We start from the raw sequence: 23,010 nt of genomic DNA on the forward strand, positions 1-23,010 counted from the left end.
AAAGTCAGTAAGGACATGGGTGAACTCGACACCATGATCGATCATTAAGGCAGCTGCCTTATGCCAGCTAACATTATACTTATTGCTGAAAAACTTGACACTTTTTCACTAAGATCCAGAGCATGGTGAAGATGTACCTTTCACCACTGCCTCTCAATGTTGTATTGGACATCCTAGCTAATGCAGTAAGACAAGAAAGGCAAAATAAGAGGTATATGGATTGTGAAAGAAGATGTAAAACTGTTCAGAGGCGACATGATCGTCTATACAGAGAATGAAAAACATTGATGAAAGAACTGGAACTAATTAGACATTATAGGAAGGTTGCAGGATACAAGATTAATACACAAAAGCCAATTGCTTTCCTATACAACAGCCTTGAACAAGTGGAAACTGAAATTTGAAGCTCAACACTATTAATAATACCCACAAAAGTGAAATATTCAGGTACAAATTTAATAAAATGTGCATTAGACCTATATGGGGAAAACTATAAAATTCTGATAAAGGAAATAAAAGAACTAGATAAATGGAGAGACATTCCATTTTGTGGATAAGAAGATTCAGTATCATGAAGATGTAAGTTCTTCCCATCTTGGTCTGTAGATTTAATGCATTCCCAGTCAGAATCCCAACTAGTCCTTTTGTGGATATCATCAAACTAAATATAAGGTTTGGTTAGAGACAAAAGACCTAGAATAGCCAGCACTGTATTGAAGGAAAAGAATACAGTTGGAAGACTGACTGCCTGACTTCAAGACTTACTATAAACATGCAGTAATCAAGACACTGAATGAATATTCATAGGAGTCATTTTTAACAAAGGAGGAAGGGCAATACAGTGGAGTAAAGATTGTCTCTTCAGCGGATAGTGCTGAACAACTAGACATCCACATAATGAATGAATGAATGAATGAATGAATGAATGAATGAAACTTACAACCTTTACAAAAACCAACTCGAAATGGATCGCAGACCTAAATGTAAAACCTAAAACTAAAACACTTCTGGAAGATAACATAGGAGAAGACCTACATGACCTTTGGTAGGACAGTGACTTCTTACATACAGCACCAAAGACACAATCCGTGAAATAAAGACTTGATACGCTAGACTTAATTGAAATTAAAAATTTCTGGGGTGCCTGGGTGGCTCAGTCGGGTAAACATCCGATCCGACCTCGGTTCAAGTCATGATCTCACAGCTCATGAGTTCGAGCCCTGCAGCAGGCTCTGTCTCTCTCTCTCTTTCCAAAACAAATAAACATTTAAAAAACTAAATAAAAAAAAAAAAAGAAATTAAAATTTTCTGCTCTGCAAAAGACTGTCATGCAAAATATAGACAAAACTTTTAAGACTTAGTAGACAACAGATGACCCCAGGGTTGCAAAACCAATCTTCAGTAATTAGCTGTGTGCCTGTAAGTCAGCAATGAACAATCCACAAAGGAAATTGTGAAAGCAATTTCAATTATAGTAGCAGCTAAAAGAATAAAGTTCCTTAGAATAAATTTGACCAAGAAGGTTAAAGACTTGTGTACTGAAAATTACAAAACATTGCTGAAAGATATTAAAGGAGACATAGTAAATGGAAAGACATACTACATTTATGGATAGGATGACTTAATATTGTTTGGATGTCATTGTTACCCAAAGCGATGTACAGGTTCATTACAGTTGCTAGTGAAGTTCCAATAGCCCTTTCTGCAGAAATGGAAAATAGAATCCTAAAATTCATATAGAATTTCAGGTGGCCCCAGGTAGCCAAACAATCATGAAAAAGAAAAATGGAATCAGAGAACTCAAACTTCCCGGTTTCAGAACTTACTACAAAGTTACAGTAACAAAAAGCGTGTGGTACTGGCCTAAGACTAGAAACACAGGCCACTGGAATAGCATGAAGAGCGGAGAAATGAACTCCTGCATCTATGGCCATGTGCTTTTTGACATCGTACTAAATCTATTCAATCTATTCAATTTATGTGCCAAGACAACTGTATTTCTGCACGCAAAGAAATTTGGATCCCTAGCTCTTGCTGTATAAAACAATTTATTCAAAATGGATCAACCTGAATGTAAGAGCTACAGCCATAAAACTCCTGAGGAAAACACTGGGGTAACTGTTCATGACCATGGCATGGACTCACATAGGTCAGATCAGACGGTATTTGAGACCATATTTTAAAATATGATCATATTCTGAGATACTAGTGGTGGTTAGTGCCTTAACATGAATTTTGGAAGGACACAATTCAACCTTTAACACATGGATTTTTCACTTGAAAGTACAACACAAGCATTTACACTCGTTACGTAACTATCACAAACAATCTTCATGATTATGGAAAAATATCCAGTCATTCAATCCTCTGCTATTAAATATTTATCTTTCACTTTTGCAGTATTACCATGAACGCTTTTGTGCCCTGCTTTTTTAAATATTATTTCTTAGAACGGATACCTAGAAATGAAATTGTCAAATCGCTTCGAGGCACTTGGTACGGGCCACAAATTGTTGCAAGTATAAGAGGCATTTCTTGCTTTATTAGTAGATTGTTTATGAATCACTTTTTCTTTGTGAATTATTGCTTTAAGTCATTTGCCTTTTTAATTTTATAGTCTGAATTTTTCTCTTACAGTTCATATAAACCCTTTGCGTAGCGAGAAGGCATCTTTCTTAGTTTTTCCACAACTATTTATTAATTTATCATTTGCCCTTTAATTTTGGTCTTGTTTCCTTTTCAAATTACAGGAGATTTGCTCTCATTTTCGTCAGTGTTTCTTTTATTGCTTCAAAGCTTGGCTTATCCTTTGTTCACAGTTTGTTAAGCATGTAATTCTGCCTTTTCCTGCACGTTTGTTTCTATTGGGTCTAAAAATATTTAACTCGGCGCCTGGGCGGCTCAGTCGATTAAGCGTCCGACTTCGGCTCAGGTCATGATCTCATGGTTCATGAGTTCGAGCCCCGTGTCGGGCTCTGCACTGACAGCTTAGAGCCTGGAGCCTGCTTCAGATTCTGTGTCTCCCTTTCTCTCTCTGCCCCTCCCCTGCTCATGTTCTGTCTCTCTCAAAAATAAATAAAACTTTTAAAAAGAAGATTTATATAGTATGTTTTAATATCTGAAAAGAATATTCTTCTCTCTCCCTCTTTACTCCTTTTTTCCTCCAGGATTTTCTTTGGCATTTTTCCAAGTGTATTTTTCCTATGTACTGGGAACTTTTGTCTCCACCTGCCACCCCTGCGTCATTTCCTGTATTTAATTTTTTAATTATATTTACAAGGAATATAATATGATAAATATTAAGTACATATGCATTTAATCTTTTCTTTCACGTAGTTGGTATTTTTCTATATTGTTTCAAGTCTTCTTTAAGGTCTGTTATAAAGACTTGTCCTTTCTTCATGTAATATTCAGATAAATTACTCACTATTGTTATTCCTCACGTGTGTGTATTCGATTCTGATCATTTTTGTTTGCTTTTAAAACAGTGAAATTTTTTGCTGTGTTTTATTCTTGCTCATTCCACTCTCCAGAAGTACTGCTGATTTGTGTTTATCTTACATGCCGTCGCTTTACTCAGCTTTAGCAGTTCTGCCACTTTTTAATGGATTTATTTACATTTTCTGGGCGAACAATTATATGGAAATTATAGTGGTTTTATCACTTCCCTTTCTAATAATTTCTTGTGACCGTTGGACACGTTCCTTGGTCAAATAGAATATTTAAAAACTACTACATAAGAGATCATGGAAGGCACCCTTTCCGTTATTATTATTCCTAAATCTTTGTATTTCTGGTGCTTCACCAGTAGGTATTACTTTGTCTGATAGCTGAAAAGGGGGCACTTTTTAAGGTAGGAGAATTACTTTATTGTTTTTTGTTTTATCATGGGACTTGGGGTGGTGTTTGCAATTGGTATTGGATTTTATCAAATAACATTTGGGCATGGGTACCTACTGAGATTATCATATGGGTTTATTTTAATGGAATCCATTAAAGTAATGCAATTTTTTTGCATTTACTAGTAAATTTACTAATATTAAATTACCTTCAGTACCTGCAAGAAGACGTGTTCTTTTGTGGTAGATAGTGTCTTTTTTATATACGGTTTCATTTCATCAGCATTAAAAAATTTTTTTTGTAATATTTATATATTTTGGGGAGAGAGAGAAAGAGAGAGAACATGAGCGTGGGAGAGGCAGAGAGAGAGACAGAATCCAAAGCAGGCTCCAGGCTCTGAGCTGTCAGCACAGAGCCCGACCCAGGCTCGAACTCACAGACCGTGAGATCATGACCTGAGCTGAAGTTCGGACTCTCGACCAACCAACTGAGCCACCCAGGCACCCCTACTTCATTGGCATTTGATTTGATTTTTTTTTTTTTTTTTCCTGACATCCTTATCAACAAGTGACTTGAGCCCATGACTTTCTTTGGTGGCATCTTTGGTAGGTTTTGATGTCAGGGTAGTTTTTGCTCGAAACTTCAGCACGTGCTGCTGCTCTGTCAACAGCAAACTGTACGAAACAGAGCAGCAGACCAAAATGTTCTTGAGGGGACTCTGAAAATGAAGAGGTAAGCGGTCAGTGCCGCAGATGTCAATCTCGGCATAGTTTTTGCGGAGATGCGTACGCGCCAGAATCTGACTTGCTGCGGCTCTTCCCAGTTTCCCCAGCGCGGTGTGCGCCAGGCTGCCCCCAGAAACTGCTGGAATCTGGGTCTTGCGTGTGGGAGGCACGCACGGCGTGAGTAGTTTTGTAGTAAATGGTTAAATATTCCAGTGGATACCCCAGAGACATTTCTCCCACCCAGTGGATGTCTTTGGTTTTGTGTTTTTGGTTTTTTTTTTTGAAAAAAAGGTAGGTATCTCAAATGTGAAGAAGTTAGGATAGTTTTCTTTCAACTTTAAATCAACTACTGTTCACAGTTTTTCTGCCCTTAATACTGTTTTCAAAAACAAGAGACACTGTCCTCTAGGGCATGATTCCCTGCTGTCACTAAATGTACACCCGTAGGTCCTTTGGGTTTTAAAAGGTTTATTGTTGAACACCTGGGAGAATAGATAGCTTATAACCAAGTCGTAGAAAAGTTACAAAGCTCAGGAGGTCTTAAACAGTCATCATCTCTGTTTTCTTTACCCTTTAGCCACTGTCCGGAAGAAGCTTTGGACTTTGCATTTTCCTTTCACCTTATTACTGAAAAGACATTTCATCCTAATTTCTAAAAGGGTGGCTTTTGGCTAAATTTCTCATCCCTAATGCCCTACCTAAATGCCAAGAGACTGTCATTTTTTCCAGTGGTTGTGAAGATGTTTGATTAGACCTTTGTCCTTCTCCCTGGACCATTGGAGAAGCCCCTCTCTCTCCTTTGTGTACATTCTAGCTTTGTCATTCCCTTCCCCAGATTTGTCTCTTCTAAAGACATTTGCATATTCATAATCCTTTATTGGTTCCACATCAGAAATGAGCCGTGGTTAGATTTTTCTCTCACTCCATACACCAGCAATAATTGTGTATAAATTAGAAATTTAAATATCAGCAAATAACTATATAAGTGCCAACGGAAGTTATAGATAAATATATAATCTTGGTAGGAAGAAGGCTATAAAATACGACAACAATAAGGGAATATATATACGGAGAACAATATTTGCAACATAAGGCTGGCAAAAGGTTAATAGTCTTAATAAAGAAAGTTGTTTTATATGATGATGTACAAAAGTAACATTCAGTTATATGAACAGTTCTTTGCATTACAGAAAGATGTTATAATTGGCATTTTGTTATTCATATAGATGAACCAATTTTTTGTTATTACTTCTATAGCAAAAACAAATTAGTTACTCACCAGGACTGTGCAGCATAGAACATCAGCAAGAGATCACCAAACTAAAGACTGATTTAGAAAAGAAAAGTATCTTTTATGAAGAAGAATTGTCTAAAAGAGAAGGAATACACGCCAATGAAATTAAAAACCTGAAGAAAGAACTTCATGATTCAGAAGGCCAGCAACTTGCTCTCAACAAGGAAATTTTGATTTTGAAAGACAAATTGGAAAAAAACAGGAGAGAGAGGTAAGCATCGAGTTATCTACCCCTCCCGTCAGTATCTGGCGAATGCCTGCGGTGTGCCAGGGACCGGAGATACACAGGCAGTACACGTATCCCAAAGTCCAGATTAGTCATCCGAGGATGACAGGGGGTCGGGAAACCAGCGGGATGGTGTAAGTGTGAGCAAAAGGGCAGGTGCAGCCCTCGCAGAGGCACGGGAGGTAACTTTGGTATGTCTAGGTTTTTTGGACTAAATTCTAGCCAAGACCAAAGAAATAGAAAATATCTGTGGAAGGGAGTCCATTAAGTGCCAAGATGGAGAGGGAAAGGGGAACAGGGCACGTTCCGAAGATGAAGGCTGTTCCCTACGGTGGAGCCACAGATGAGAGGGTGAGAAGCAGGGCTGGAGAGGGAAGTGGAGGCAAGGTCACGAAGGAGGAAGGAATTTGGACTTCATGCCGAGGCCATTGAAGGCAGGTGACAGGGCGGTACTCGTGGTCCCGTGTGGAGTGGGACAGGCGGGAGCAGATGGCAAGGAGGAACCTGGCAGCGAGAGATGAGCAGGACCGCAGGTGCTGACCGGGCAGGTGGGGGGAAGCGTGTGGGCTCAGAAGGTCCCGGAGAGCCAGAACCTGGGTGCCATAATGGCCAGGTGTGAGAAAGTGCCAGGATTTTAGGCAGCCGGATGTGTGCTGTTGTCATTCTCAACTTCTATTGGAAGCCAAAGTTTATTTAGTTTGGTACATTCGCTCAGCCAGACTTTTTTAGAACCTGCTGTGGGTAAAGCAGTGTTGCAGGCACTGGGAACGTGGCAGTGGACAGACAGACAAATCTCTGTCCGTGTGGAGCTTTCCTTTAGCCAGGTGAAGGGCTGTAAACAAAATAAGTAAAATATAGAATATGTTAGGTAATGATAAATGCCAGGAACAACATAAAGCACAGGATGGGGCCATGAGGCATTAAGGGGGCAATGAAATTGTGTATAATAGGCTGGTCTGGAAAAATTGCGATGAGAAGGACTGAAGAAAGTGGGGGCGTCTGTGCAGATGTAGAAGAACATTCTATGTGGAGAACAGCCTGTTAAAAAAAATAATGAGAAGGCAATACTGTGGAGACAGTAAAAAGATGAGTGGGTGCCAGGGATTGGGGGAGGGGGGCGGATGTGATGTCCAGGAGGACGCCAGGGCAGGATGTCCAGGGCAGTCTCCTGGTGTGATGCTACAGTGATGGGTACATGCCGTTACACACGTGTCCAGACCCTAACGTGAGCTGTGGAGTTGGAGTGATAACGACCTGCCAGATGTAAGTTCACTAACTGTAACAAATGTTCCACTCTGGCGGGGGGTGATGTTGTGGGGGCTGTACCGTGTTTGGGGGCGGGGAGTAGGTGGGAAATCTGTGCTATGGACCTAAAACTTTTCTAAAAAATAAAGTCTATTAAGATAAATGGTTTAGGGAGGCCAGTGTGGCCGAAGTAGACTTAAGGGGAAAGAATCTTGGGAGAGGAGTATGAGGGGGAACAGGGGCCAGATCACGTAAGGCTCGATAGCAGGTCACGTCTGGTTATTTACTCTGAGGAAAACTGATGCGGGGAGTACCGCAGGATTTTGAGTGGAAAGCTGAGATACTGGGTTGTGTTTTTTTTTTTTGTTGTTGTTTTTTTTTTTTTTTTTTTTTTTTTTTTTTTGGGACAGAGAGAAACAGAGCATGAACGGGGGAGGGGCAGAGAGAGAGGGAGACACAGCATCGGAAACAGGCTCCAGGCTCCGAGCCATCAGCCCAGAGCCTGATGCGGGGCTCAAACTCACGGACCGCGAGATCGTGACCTGGCTGAAGTCGGACGCTTAACCGACTGCGCCACCCAGGCGCCCCCAACTTTTTTTTTTTTATTTTTTTTTTTTTATTTATTTTTTTTTTTATTTTTGGGACAGAGAGAAACAGAGCATGAACGGGGGAGGGGCAGAGAGAGAGGGAGACACAGCATCGGAAACAGGCTCCAGGCTCCGAGCCAATGGGTTGTGTTTTAAAAGGGTTACTCTGACTACCTGGTCAGGAATAGTCTGACTTAGGGGCGCCCGGGTGGCTCAGTCGGTTAGGCATCTGACATCAGCTCAGGTCATGATCTCATGGCTCGTGAGTTCAAGCCTCACGTCAGGCTCTGAGCTGTCAGCACAGAGCCTGCTTCAGATCCTCTGTCTCCTTCTCTTTCTGCCCCTCTCCTCTCCTCTCCTCTACTCTCCTCTCTCTCTCTTTCCCTCAAAAATAAACAAACATTAAAAAAAAAAAAAAAGTCTGACTTCGATAAGAGGAGAAAAGCCCTGAACTCCTGGAGAAGGCTGTCACAGAAATCCGGGCAAAGGAGGGTGGTGACTTGGCCCAGGGTGGGGGCAGAAGTGGTGGTAAGAAACATTGGAATACTTGTGCTCCTGAACAGTAAAGATACTGGTTTTTGTTGATGGTTTAGACGTGGGATGAGAAGGGAAGAGGAAGGACCAAGGATGGTGCTGAGGTCTGGGGCTTTAGCAATTAGGAGGATGTAGTTACCGTTTAGAAAGGAACAGGGCAAGGGAAGCATGTTGGGGATGAGAGTATTACCGGGAGTTCATTTTAAACAAGTTCCGTTTGAGATGTGTATTAGGCACCCACGTGGAGATGTCACACAGGCCGTTGGACAGATCAGCTGGGTTTTCAGGCTAGAAATAAAATCCTAGGAGTATTAGATCACTCACATGGTATTTAAAGCAGTGAGACTAGTTGAGATCCCTTAGCAGTTGGTGTAGATGGCACAAAGGTCCGGCACTGAGCCCTGGCGTGCTCTGATCTTTGGAAGTTGGTTAATGAGGAAGAAACAGCAAAGTGGCCAGCAAGGACGATGGGAAGAAGACCTAACTAATTTGGTGTCCTGGAGACCATGTGATGAAAGCATATCGAGTCTGTCTTCTATACGTTAAACAAGATGAGGTATGAATTAAGTAAGATGAGGCCCAAACAATGATCATTGAATTTAACATTAGGAAGCTCGTTGTAACTCTGATAAGAACAATTTCCGTGGAACAGGAGGGGCAAAAACCCCACAGCGGGAACCAAGACTAGGAGGAGAGCGATTGGAACCAGAAATGTGGGACAACAGGGTTTTGAGGCGGTGGCGCGGCAGATGCCAGATTCTGTGTGGTGAGAAGCAGCCAGGCGATGAGGAAGGGATACAGCAGACTCAGGGATTCCGGGCGGCTCCCATGAGCGAGAAGGCAGAGAATTGGAAAAGGAAATGTGATCTAGGGCTTAGGGGAGACTGTTCATTCTGTTCTCTTATGGAAGAGACTTCTGCTCTGTTTCGTGCTGGTGGGAAAAAGCAAGAATAATTTCACAGAAATTTTACTCCGTTTATTTGTGTACACATTTTTTCTGAAAGGCCTCTTTGTATTTTGTCATGTTTTTGTCATTGTTCATTGCTGGGAGTTACTTCTGAATCAAGAAAGATCCTTAAACGTGACTGAATTTCATATTTTGACTATAGATAATTTTTTAACATAGCATATTTGCTTACACACAAGCAAAAATGGTTTCTTTTCCCAGAAGTTAGCATTTAAATTACAATTTCATTTACACTCACTAATGTAGTAATGGAAGGGATTTTTAACATCGCATTTTTAAAATCAGCCAGTACGTAGGTTCTCGGTTGACTCGGGATCAGTCATAGGAAATTACCCAGAACAGATCCATATTGACTTTCATTTATTGCTAAGATATAAAGCGTTCCTTACAAATTTTTTTATTAAGTATAAGTTGACACTTATACTCAAGTGTTACATTTCTTTCAGGCGTACAGCACAGCGATTCAACTTCTCTATCGGTTACTCTGTGTTCCCCACAAGTGTAACTGCCATCTGTCACCTCACAGCAGCGTTCCAGTATCACTGTATTCCCTGTGCTGTGCCCTTTATTTCTTTATCTTATTCATTCCATAAGTGGAAGCCTGTACCCCCCACCCTGCTTCCCTCACCCGCTCCCCTCTGGAAGCCATGTTTGTTCTCTGTTTTTATAGGTCTCATTCTGCTTTTCGTTTGTTTGTTTATTCATTTTGTTTTTTAGATGGTACATATGAGTGAAATCATATGGTATTTGTCTTTCTCAGTTTGGCTTCTCTCACTTAACGTGATTCCCTCTAGGTCCACCCGTGTTACCACAAATGGCAAGACCTCGTCCCTTTTTACGGCTGTGTAATATTCCATCGTGTGTATACACATCTTCTTTATCCATTTGTCCATTGACGCACACTTAAGTTGCTTCCGTATCTTGGCTTTGTAAATGATGCTGCAGTAAACATAAGGGTGCATATATCTTTTCAAATTAGTGTTTTCATTTTCTGTAGGTAAATAGTGGAATTCCTGGATCACACGGTATATCTATTTTTAATTTTTTTGAGGGACCTCCATACTGTTTTCCACAGTGGCTGCACCAGTTGCATTCCCACCAACAGTGCACAAGGATCCCCTTTTTTACACATCCTTGCCAACACTTACTTGTCGTCTCTCTGATTTTAGCCATTCTGACAGGTGCAAGGGGATATCTCATTGGGGTTTTGATTTGCACTTCCCTGATGGTGAATGATGTTGAGCATCTTCTCACGTGTCTGTTGACCATCTGGATGTCTTCTTTGGAAAAATGTCTATTCAGGTCCTCTTCTCCTTTGTTTTTTGTTGTTGAATTATGTAAGTTCTTTATATGTTTTGGATATTAACCCCATATCAGACACATCATTTGGAAATATCTTCTCCCATTTAGTAGGTTGGCTTTTCATGTTGATGATGGTTTCCTTCACTGTGCAAAAGTTTTGTTTTTTTTTTCTTTTGATGTAGCCCCAACAGTTTATTTTTGCTTTCATTTCCCTTTCTTAGGAGACATATCTAGAAAAATGTTGCAATGGCCAGTCAGTGTCAGAGAAAGTACTGCCTGTGCTCTCTGTTAGTATTTTTGTCAGGTCTCACCTTGATGGTTTTTTTGTGTGTAGGGTGTGAGAAAGTGGCCCAGTTTCATTCTTTTGCATGCAGCTGTCCAGTTTTCCCAGCACCATTTATTGAAGAGACCTTCTTTTCCCCATTGTATGTTCTTGCCTCCTTTGTCATAGATTAATTGAACATGTAAGCTTGGGTTTATTTCTGGGATCTCTGTTCCATTGATTTAGGTGTCTGTATTTGTGCCAGTAGCAAACTGTTTTAATCACTACAGCTTTGTAGCACAGCTTGAAATCTTGTAGTACACCCCCAGCTTTGTTCTTCTTCCTCAAGATTGCCTTGGCTACTTGGGGTCTTTTGTGGTTCCGTACAAATTTTAGTAGTATTTGTTCGAGTTTTGTGAAAAATGCTGTTGCCAGTTTCATAGGGATTGCCCTGAACTATAGATTGTTTTGGCTAGTAGGAACATTTTAGCAATATTAATTCTTCCAATCCATGAACATAGGATATCTTTCCATTTGTGTCATCTTTAGCATCCGTCCTAGTTTTCAGAGTACAGATTAGCATTTGTACAAAATGGTCTTTCACCATCTTGGTTAAGTTTATTCCCAGGTATTTATTTATTCTTGTTGGTATAATTGTAAAAGCAGTTGTTTTCTTAATTTCTGTTTCTCCTACTTTGTTATTAGTGTGTTAGTGAAATACTACTGACTTCTGGGTTTTAATTTTGTATCCTGCAACCTTGCTGAATTCATTTGTTACTACTGGTAGTTTTTTTTTTTTTAGTGAAGTCTTTAGGGTTTTCTATGTATTGTATCATGTCATCTGCAAACAGTGACAGTTTAACTTCTTCCTCGCCAGTATGGGTGCCTCTTACATCTTTTCCTTTCTTTTCTTTTTTCTTTTCTTTTCTTTTCTTTTCTTTTCTTTTCTTTTCTTTTCTTTTCTTTTCTTCTCTTCTCTTCTCTTCTCTTCTCTTCTCTTCTCTTCTCTTCTCTTCTCCCTTCCCTTCCCTTCCCTTCCCTTCCCTTCCCTTCCCTTCCCTTCCCTTGTCTTCTTTTCTGTGGTGTGTGTGTGTGTGTGTGTGTGTGTGTGTCAGATTCCTGTGGCTAGGACTTCCAGTATTATTTATGCTGAATCAAAATAGTGAGAATGAACATCCTTGTCTTGTTCCTGACCTTAGGGGAAAAGCTCTCAATTTTTCACCATTGCATTTGATGTTATTTGTGGGTTTTTCATATATGGCATTTATTATGTTGAGATATATTCCCTCTAAACCTGCTTTGCTGAAAGTTTTTAGCATGAATGGGTAGTTGAATTTTGTCAAATGCCTTTTCTGCGTCCTTTAAGATAATCATACAATTTTTATCCTTCATTTTGTTGATGTGGTATATAATGTTGACTGATTTGTGAATATGGAACCACCCTTATATTCCAGAATAACTCCCACTTGATCATGGTGAATGATCCTTTTAATGTATTGTTGACTACAGTTTGCTGATATTTTGTTGAATATTTTTGCATCTATGTTTATCAAGGATATTGGCCTGTGGTTTTCTTCTTTCTTTCTTTCTTTCTTTCTTTCTTTCTTTCTTTCTTTCTTTCTTTATCTTTTCCTTTCCTTTCCTTTCCTTTCCTTTCCTTTCCTTTCCTTTCCTTTCCTTTCTTCCTTTTCCTTTTCCTTTTCCTTTTCCTTTTCTTTTTGGTGGTGTCTTTGTCTGGTTTTGGTAATGGGGTAATGCTGGCCTCATAGAATGAATTTGAAAGTTTTCTGTCCTCTTCTGTTTGTTGGAATAGTTTGAGGAGAACAGGTATTAACTCTTCTTTAAATGTCTGGTGGAATTCACATGTTAATCCATCTGGTCCTGGATTTTTATTTTTTGGTGGTGTTTTGATTATTGATTCAATATTGTTACTAGTAATTGGTCTATTCAGATTTTTTGTGTCTTCCTGATACAGTTTAGAAGATTGTGTATTTCTAGGAATTAATCCATTTCTGCTAGTTTGTCCAATTTGTTGGCATATAATTTTTCACAGAATTCTCTTGATTCTTTGTATTTCTGTAGTGTCAGTTTTTCTCTTGTTTCTGATTTAATGTATTTGGGTCTTTTTATTGATGAGTCTGGGTAAGCGTTTATCAATTCTGTTTTATCTTTTCAAAGAACCAGTTCTTGGTTTCATTGTTGTTTTTTTGTTTTTTTTTTTAATCTCTATTTCATTTATTTCTTTTTTTATTAATTTTTTTAATGTTTATTTATTTTTGAGAGAGAGAGAGAGACATAAGGGGGAGAGGGGCAGAGAGAGAGGGAGACACAGAATCTGAAGCAGGCTCCGGGCTCCGAGCTGTCAGCACAGAGCCCGACACGGGGCTCAAACCCACGAGCTGTGAGATCATGACCTGAGTCAAAGTCAGACACTTAACCAACTGAGCCCCCCAGGCGCCCCTCTGTGTCATTTATTTCTCCTCTGATCTTCTTTATTTCCCTCCTTCTACCCACTTTGGGTTTCATTTGTCTTTTTTTCTAATTGAGGTAAAAAGTTAGATTGTTTACTTGAGCTTCTTGTTTGTTCAGTTAGCCTTTATTACTGGATAGCTCCCTCTTAGAACTTGTGCTGTCTCCCAAAGATTTTGGACCACTGCGTTTTCATTGTCCTTTGTCTCCATGTATTTTTTGATGAATTTATTTCTTTTTTATTTACTCATGGACCCATTGGTTGTTTAGAATAAGCCTCTTTGGGGCATCTGGGTGCCCTCCATGCCCAGTGTGGAGTCTGCTTAAAATTCTGTCTCTCCCTCTGCCTCTCTCCCCTTCACACACACTTGTGCTTGTGCTCTCTCTAAACAACAACAACAAAAAATAGATAGATAGATCTTCATCTGTATAGCAACTCCATGTTTGAACACTGATTCCCCTTTCTCTCTTTGGTGTTTTGTACAAAGTCTGTTAGAACTCTTTTTGCCTCTAAGGGTGAATCACTTGTGCCCCTCAGAACTATCTCTTTAAATAAGTTGTATAGGAGTGCCTGGGTGGGTAAGCATCTGACTTCAGCTCAGGTCATGATCTCGCAATTCGCGAGTTCGAGCCCCGCATCGGGCTCTGTGCTGACAGCTCGGAACCTGGAGCCTGCTTCGGATTCTGTGTCTCCCTCTCTGTCTTCCCCTCCCCCGCCCACGCTGTCTGTCTGTCTGTCTGTCTGTCTCTCTCTCTCTCTCAAAAATAATAAATAAACATAAATGAATAAGTTTTACAATATTAAATTTTTTGTGTGTGCATGCATATGTGTGTATGTAGATAGGTACGTACTTAAGGAAGAAGGAAGGAAGGGCTGAGAGGAAGGCCTGAATACATTGAGAGGACTGTTGGAAATGGCACTGAGGGTTTGCTAGCACTCTCAAGCCGAGAAGGAATCATGTGGCGCCCACTGTCCCCCTCTTTCCCTGACCTCCACCTTTGCCCGTACTTTGTGGTCTGTGTGCAGCCACATAATGTGAGCACAATCATGATGACTACAGATCGCAGATGCCTTCCTCAGAGTTTCAAATGAAAAACAAAGTAGATGTTGGGCAGACAGATCTATTAATTAAAAGGAAATGATTGTGACTTTTAATTTTAAGGGGGAGGATTGGGACTTGGCACCTTCAAGATGGTGCGACTTTTCAGAGTAAAATGAGGAACAGCAGCCAGTCTGGGAAGTCGTCTCACCTCTGACTCAATTCCTTTTTTTCGTCTTCTGTTTTGAATTGTGTTAGTCAAAGTGAAAGGGAAGAATTTGAAAACGAGTTCAAACAACAGTACGAAAGAGAAAAAGTGTTGTTAACTGAAGAAAATAAGAAACTGACAAGTGAACTTGATAAGGTGAGTGCTGCAATCTGATCTCCCCTCCTTGAGCAGGTTCTGGACGTCCAGCACGGTGACAGAAATTGAGCCCGGTCTTCTACTTGGCACAACTCAGACTTAGCACCCCTCCTTATACACAAGGATTACTTGTGGGGTGCAGGCGGGGCTTCCTTCCACCCGTCCGTGTGGGGGCTCTGGATACGGCTTTCCTTATCCCCTCTTCTTCTTCATCCCTCTTATTTTTTGAGCCTCTTTTCTTTCTTTCACTTTCCATCTGTTCTCTTTTTACTCTTTCCTCTCATATTTGTCCCTTAACTCTGTCATGGCTGCCGAAGTTAAGCTGGCCCTTGGCAAGAGCAGGAACAATTAGGCCAAACTGGGGCGGGTTTGACAACCATGATTTCATGTTCATGGTGGAGAACTACCTGTAGCTAGAAATAATATCCTTGGTGGGTAGGAATCCAGAGAAACCTACTCTGCCTGTGGGCGCCCGGGGGGCTCAGGCGGTGAAGCATCTGACTCTTGGCTTCGGCTCAGGTCATGATCTCACAGTTTGTGGTTTTGAGCCCCGCACCGGGCTCTGTGCTGACAGCGTGCAGACTGCTTGGGATTCTCTGTCTCCCTCTCTATCTGCCCCTCCCCTGCTCACTCTCTCAATCTCTTTCTCTATATGTAATAAGTAAATAAATACTGAAAGAAAGAAAAGAAAAGAAAAGAAGAGAAAAAGAAGCGAAGCTCCACCGAAATTCTGTAGCTCAAGTAAAGAACAGAACCATAGATTAAACTTAGACTCAGCCAGATTTATGAACGAAATTTCAAATACATAAAGGGAATGTTTTTCCATTTAGTAGCTCAGATTTTTTGAACTGCCATCCTTTTGCATTTCTTTTGTCAGTTCCTAACAAACAGTTGTAAAAATCCTAATATTATCCACATGTTTTAGTAATCATATTTACATTTAAATGAGAACGTTTGGGTAATTGTATTTTATAGTGATTTCTAGGATTTTCCTCCCGTAAAAATATTTTGTTCAACTATTAATTATTCCAGTAACTAATAATGACCATGACTGAAAGAGTCATGAATTGAAAGCCCATGACTAAATAGTCATAAAAGAGAGGCTCTTTGTTCTGTTTTCCACTGCGTTCCGTATCTTTCACTACTTACCCCATGACTGTTTGGTTTTTTACACATTTAAAAATGACCTTGCTTGTTCGGTTGAAAACTACTTGAGAAAGAATGTACACAAACTCTGTGGGAAGTGGCCCAAAGGTAGTATGAGTGTTTTGTTAAGAGTACAGAGAGCATGTGAAAGTTACCGTGTGACTTTTCGTTATTTCCATTTAAATAAAACTAATCACATTTGAATTTTATCCCCATAAAATTTAAGTCACATAATTGTTTTTTTCATGTGTTGACTAATAACGACTGTAAAATAAAACACTATTTCTGTCTATAAGACAGAATTTAAGATTCTCTTACGAGTTACCTTGAGGTAAGAAATGTAATTAAACTCTAGAAGGCCTCTTCATGTAGTTTCTAGTAGAAAATGTATACAGTTCAAGAAAAATTATACTGAGAAACAATCAAATTGAATGTAGATCAAATCTTGTATTCACTCCTTGGTTTTTTTCATCACTAACCATAAAGTTCTGTTGAGTTTACGAGAAACACATATTTCATTTTTAAGCAATACTCTTTGGATTTTGATGAGATGTGAAGGATAAAAATAAAAGCTTGTCCCCGAAGCTTGTAAAAATAGAATGTTACCTTTTCTTACTAACGTGAAAGCTCTGATGAAGGATAGGAGTAGAACTCTGAGGGCAAATATTTTTTTTTTTAATTTTTTTTTTTTCAACTTTTTTTTTTATTATTTATTTTTGGGACAGAGAGAGACAGAGCATGAACGGGGGAGGGGCAGAGAGAGAGGGAGACACAGAATCGGAAACAGGCTCCAGGCTCTGAGCCATCAGCCCAGAGCCCGACGCGGGGCTCGAACTCACGGACCGCGAGATCGTGACCTGGCTGAAGTCGGACGCTTAACCGACTGCGCCACCCAGGCGCTCCTCTGAGGGCAAATATTTAACGACAAATGATAACAAGGAAATATTCATTCCTGGAGCAGTAGAGACAGACCTGGGTTCTGCTACCATTTAAGCCCCTTCCCAATTTTTGCTCTTTTTATTCAGCCTTTGCTTTCTTCCTCCTTAACTGTCGGTTCACCTACCTGAGCACTGTTTCTTCTGTTCGTTCATTTTCTGGTTTGGTTCGAACTGTATATTTTTGCCAGGAGGAGTAACCAGAGTACTTTTGCCATTGTTGTTCCAGCCCTTCCATCTGGAACCCAGTGAAGGGATTCAAACAGAACTTCTGGTATAGAAGCCAGAAGGCAACTCTTAGGTTAATTTTCAAACTTACATAATTAATCTCATGAAGAGATTCTCACATGCACAGTTTTAAACTCTAAAAATTAAAATTTTAAAGGAAATCAAAAGAAAGTGTGTTGATATTTTCAGAAGTCTGCTAAATTTATTACAGGGGCGGCTTGGTGGCTCAGTCGGTTAAGTCTCCGACTTTGGCTCAGGTCATGATCTCTCAGTTCATGAGTTCGAGCCCCACATCGGGCTCAGTGCCAACAGCTCGGAGCCTGGAGCCTGCTTTGAATTCTGTGTCTCCCTCTCTCTCTGCCCCTCCCCTGCTTGACCTCTCTCTCTCTCTCTCTCTCCCCCAAAAAAATAAACATAAAAAAAATTTTCTTTTAAAGATAATTTATGGCAAATAAAATTAGCCATATATGTTAGGAAGTGAAAGTAAATGATTTTCCAGTCAGGAAAAATATTATTTTTGTCTTGGTTTTAAATCACACTATTTTACAAAAAAACAGAATTATAAAAAACGTGGAATATATTTAACATAAAAGTTAACCCATGATCTCACCACAAAACAACTATGGTAATTTTATATGTTCCTTTCCAGATTTTGTTTATATATATACTATTACGTAAGTGCAGTCATATATACATTCCATTTTCTCATCTGCCTTTTCACTTAAAATGTCCTGAGCCTGTTTCCATATTCTTATGTAGTCTTATAATTACTATAAGCCAAATATGTCAATGTACAAATAGCAAAACCTTCTCATTTCCAAAGAAGCAAAATGAACAGACCCTTAGGTAGAATGTACTAATGAGTTACTTTATATAAATCATTTTATCCTCACAAAAGCTCTGTGAGGTGTACCCAATTATTCTTGCCATTTTATAGATGAGGAAACTGAGGCAGAGGGAATGAAGCTCCTTTCCTAATCAGAGAACCAGGAAGTGGCCAAACGGAATTTGGACACAGGCAATCTGGCTCCAGAGTCCATGCTTTTATTCAGTAGTAATGAAAATATTAGTATTTCTCTGAGTAATACCAAACAAATCTACTTAAAACCACTTGTAGGTGTCGTAACATAGCCGTGCAAAATCTGCATTTCCTCTCCTTCCTGCAAACATCTAGTTGACGTCACTCACAAATTAGTTGGAAGGGCTGTCAAAAAAGGTGTGTTGTAGGAATTAGCGAAGACGTTGCATCTGCCAGAAGAAATTTCAGAAACAGCTGGTAGACTTCTGGCTAGGCTAACATGAAGAGATTGATGAATCCTCTCAAGAAAAGAAACATTTCAAGGTGGACACGATTGTCAAAAACAATGATTTCGGAGCTCTGGGAAGTAAGGGGAGGAAGACCGCTCCGAAACATTGCTGAGATAAGTGAAGGAATGTCTGAACGAGTGGAGAGATGGACCCCCGTTAATGGGCGAAAGACACATTTGCAGAAGAAACATACTCGAAATGGAGAAGGAACTCTTAACACTCGTTAATAAGAAAGAAATACAAACAACCCATTGAAAAAAATGGGGAAAGTTTTTGAACAGACATTTCATGAAAGACCTATGAATGGCAGATCAGCTTGTGCACAGATGTTCATTGTGGTCAGGAAAACGCCAGTTAAAACCACGGTCACGTGCAGCTGTACACCCTCAAGAATGGACAGAATCCATAAGAATGACCATACCTGCTGTTGGCAAGAACGTGGGGGAACTGAAAATCCCACGCTGCTTGCAGGCGTGGAAGGTGGGAGAGCCACTTTAGAAACAGTTTCAAAAGTTCTCAGAAAGTTAAGCATACACTTACCACGTGACCCAGAAATTTTCCTACTTACTTATGTAAGAGAATTAAAAACAGAGCCGTTTTAAAGACTTGTATGTGAATGTGCATAGCACCATTCTTCCCAAAAGCAAACCACTGGAAACAATACACATGCCCACCAACTAATGAACAGGCAAATAAGGTTTCCTATTATCCATATGATAGTCTACTACTCAGCTGTAGAAAGGAATGGATTTCTGATACGTGCAACACTGTGGTTGAACCTCAATAATATGATGAGGTATTAAATTGCTAAGAAAAGCAAAACCAGAGAAGCAGAAAACAGATCCGTGATGCCTGGAACTCAGGGTGGGAGCCAGGATTGACTGCAAACCAGCACTGGGGAAATTTCTCGTACTAGAAGTGTTCCAAAACGGGATTGTGGTGATTGTTGCACGACTGCTTAAATTTATTAAAAATCTTTGAACCATACACTTGTAACGGATGAGTTTCATTACAGGTAAATTATACCTCAGTAAATCTGTAAAAAGAAGAGAGCCGGTAAAGTACGTTTTCAGACGTAAGTGGCACCCCTTGAGGTACGGAACTTAAATCCCTTCTTAATAGGCAGCTGAGGGTGTACGTGGGCCTTGATAGCTTCTCTGGACCCCATTTCATTCTGAGAAGACCATGAGGTTGGGCATAGGGTTAAACAGGGAATTACAGCTGTGTTCCTTTGGTAGAGTGGAAGAAATGAAACCACATTGGGTTGTGTCATAAGTGTCTCTCTCTCACAGAAGGATAGGCCAAAACACACGCAAGAAAAACCCTGGGTCATTAGGAGAATTGCTGATACATTTAGATGGAGAAGTTGGCGTATGTGGCCTGTAGACAAATCCGGCTCTCAGACTGTTTCTTTATGACCCATGAACTAAGAAGAGTTTTTACACTTATAAGTAGGTTTTTCTAAGAAGAACAAGATGTGATGGAGACCACATGTAGCCCACAAAGCCAAAAATACATACTATCTAATGCTTTACTGGAAAGCTTGCAGATCCCTGACTTAGAACATGGTTTCAGCCTGTATTAGAAACTAAACCTAACATACACATGCACACACACACACACACACACACGTATGTGTAAAGATACTTATTGTAAGGAATTTGCTTACCTGATTATGGAGGCTGACAAGTCCCAAGACCTGCAGTTTGCAGCCCGGAGACCCAGGGGAGCCTACAATGTAGTTTCCGTCTGAGTCCAAAGGGCTTGAGACCCGGGAGGAGTTGCTGTTTCAGTAAGAGTCCAAAGGCAGGAGAAACCAACATCCCAGCTTGAAGGCATTGAGACAGGAGGAGGTTTGACTCACTAGGGTCAATCTTTTTGTTCTTTGGGGCTTTAGCTGATCGGATGGGCCTACTATGTTAGGGAGGGCAATCTGCTTTATTCAGTTTACTGATTCAAGTGTTAATCTCATCCAGAGGCACTGTCACAGACACGCCCTGATCACATGTGGGTACCTTGTGTGGCCCAGTCAAGTTAGCACATACAATTAAACCATCACCAGGCCCCTCATCTCCACAGACCTGTAAATAGCTCTTCTAGGAAAAATTCATCTTCTTCAAGTTGAGTAATTGAAAGGAAATGAACACAGTATCTCTGTAAAACATACCAAAAAGCAAGAAAGGAATACTAACTAACGCAGCTTGAGACCATTTATGAGAGAAAATGTAACCATGAGATAAAAATTGAATGCAAATATTTTATCATACATTTTTAAAAATGTATTAAAGCAGGAACTTTTGCTTCTGACTAGGACAGATTAGCTTGCATCATACCCACCACCTCCGCAAGAGCTGGATTTATTCTTTACTTGTTTTAATTTCCCACTGTATTTATCTGCAGCAAGGCATTGGAGAGTGAAGAGGGCAGCCTTCTTTACTGACCAAGATCCCATAGCAGAGCAGTGCAGGGCGTTGAGCCCAGCACTCGGTGCTGGTTTTCCTTGAAGCATTTGCTGATAGGAAAGCAGTAGCTGAGGAGCCAGGAAGCTGAGCACAGTATTCCACAGGTTTGGAGAGAGAAATACAAGCTTTCTTTGGACTCATTGAAAGGCTACATTTTAGGAGTAAGAGTGAACTGGAGAGAGATGAGCACTCTCAATGACTGAAAACCAGCCTGCAGTACCTGACCTATCTTGGGTCTAAAGAGGGGGATATTATACTGAGCCTCAAATTACCTCTAAAATTTTCATATAAAATGTGTGGCATGCATTAAACAATTACCATGCATACTAGGAGATATAACTGCATCACTGAAAACCAAGAGTAAAAATATTGCAAAAACAAAATAAGGAAAGAAAAAATGAAAACTAGACAGTCCATATAAATAAACCCGCAGAGATTCCCATGAGAATTTTCATAAATGAAAATTTAAAATAACTGTATGATAGAAAATAGGAAATGTGATGAATTTCAGCAGACAACTGGAATGTATACAAAAGAGTCAGGTGGCACCTCTAGAAGTAAAAACTAAAATAACCGAAATACCCAATAGAAGATTTTAACAGCAGATTGGAAAGAGCCAAAGAAAAGAGTGGATAAGTAAAAAAAAATTCCAGGCTAAAGTATGGGTAGAGATTAGAAAGGATGGAAATACCTAGAAGAGGACAGAAATTAGGGGACATGGTATAAAGATCTGATGTACAAATATTTGCTTTCCCAGATGGAGAGGACAGAGAGACTGGCAAAAACAGTATGTGAAGAGTACATGGCCCATAATTTTCCAAACCTTATGAGAAACATTTACGTACAAATTCAGGAAATGCCACAAACCCTAAACGTGATACATAGAAACTAAAACCCACTTAGGGACATCAGAGAAAATCGACTAAAAACTTGCAGCTAAAGAAAATCCTAAAAGCAATCAGAGCAGAAAGTCACATTATATTCAAACGAGTAAAAGTTAAACCGAAAGCTGACTTCCCAACAGAAAAAAATGAAATCAAACAGGAATAAAAACAGGGAATAAAAAGGAATGACATTTTCAAAGTGCTGGAGGATGATTATTGCCAACTTAGAATGTTCTATACATCCAAAAAAAAAAAAAATCTTTCAAAAATGAAAGCAGAAATTGAGACTTCAAAACTCTGCAAGACCAACAACCTACTTTTTTCAACAAATAAATTACAAGAAAAGTAAAAGTTCTGGAGGGGAGCTGCCATAGACTGGAATGTTTACGTCCCTCCAAAATCCCCATGTTGAAACGTAACCTCTCATACGATAGTATGAGGAGGTGCTGCCTGTGGGTCGTGGTTAATGCCTAGGGTGGAACCCTCATGATGGGATTATTATCCCTATGAAAGCGACCCCGGAGACCCCTCTCAGGCCTCCCACCTCATAAAGAGGCAGCCAGAAGACCGCCATCTGTGAACCCAGCAGCGGCAGCCCCACCAGACCCTGAATCTGCTGACACCTCGATCCTGGACTCTCCAGCCTCCGGACTGTGAGAAATAAATGTCTCCCGTTTAAACCACCCGGTCCCTGGTATAAATAAAAGAGACTTAAAGGACATAGGGAACATTAATCTGTGTTTACTTGTTGGCAACATGATTCAGTTTAATAAACTGTTAACGTGTTTTGATCTTTCGAGGTAACTGGAAATTTGAAGTTACTACCTATGTGATGATAATAAGGAAACTTGTTAAATTTAATAACACTGTGCTTATATTTTCAAAGAGAGGGCCTTATTTGCAAGAGATATACACAGAAATATATATGTAAAATTATAGGTGTCTGGTATTTGCTGCAGAATAATACAGGAGGAGGGAGGAAGAAGACAGGATACAAATAAAATGGCATCGGGAGCGCCTGGGTGGCTCAGTCGGTTAAGCCTCCTACTTCAGCTCAGGTCATGATCTCACGGTCTGTGAGTTCGAGCCCCGCGTCGGGCCCTGTGCTGACAGCTGAGCCTGGAGCCTGTTTCCGATTCTGTGTTTTCCTCTCTCTGACCCTCCCCCATTCATGATCTGTCTCTCTCTGTCT

General features: G+C 40.1%; 1 protein-coding gene and 1 long non-coding RNA gene across 17 annotated transcripts in view; both read left to right on the forward strand.

Moving 5' to 3' along the window:
- Positions 1-23,010, forward strand: part of CDC42BPA (CDC42 binding protein kinase alpha) — a 321,738-nt gene that overhangs the window by 214,101 nt on the left and 84,627 nt on the right. For all 16 annotated transcript variants that reach the window (XM_086694399.1, XM_086694385.1, XM_086694392.1 and 13 more), the window contains 2 exons: positions 5,823-6,070; positions 14,750-14,855. In XM_086694399.1, the coding sequence (XP_086550525.1) occupies positions 5,823-6,070; positions 14,750-14,855 (354 nt within the window). The remainder of the gene's footprint in view (positions 1-5,822; positions 6,071-14,749; positions 14,856-23,010) is intronic.
- On the forward strand, positions 16,515-21,338 carry LOC147572759 (uncharacterized). Its single transcript, XR_015246301.1, has 2 exons — positions 16,515-16,646; positions 16,898-21,338. It is a non-coding gene; the product is annotated as an uncharacterized LOC147572759 (long non-coding RNA).

Source organism: Puma concolor, chromosome E4 (assembly GCF_028749965.1).
Source record: "Puma concolor isolate L17-30 chromosome E4, mPumCon1.1.hap2, whole genome shotgun sequence".
NCBI lineage: Eukaryota > Metazoa > Chordata > Mammalia > Carnivora > Felidae > Puma > Puma concolor.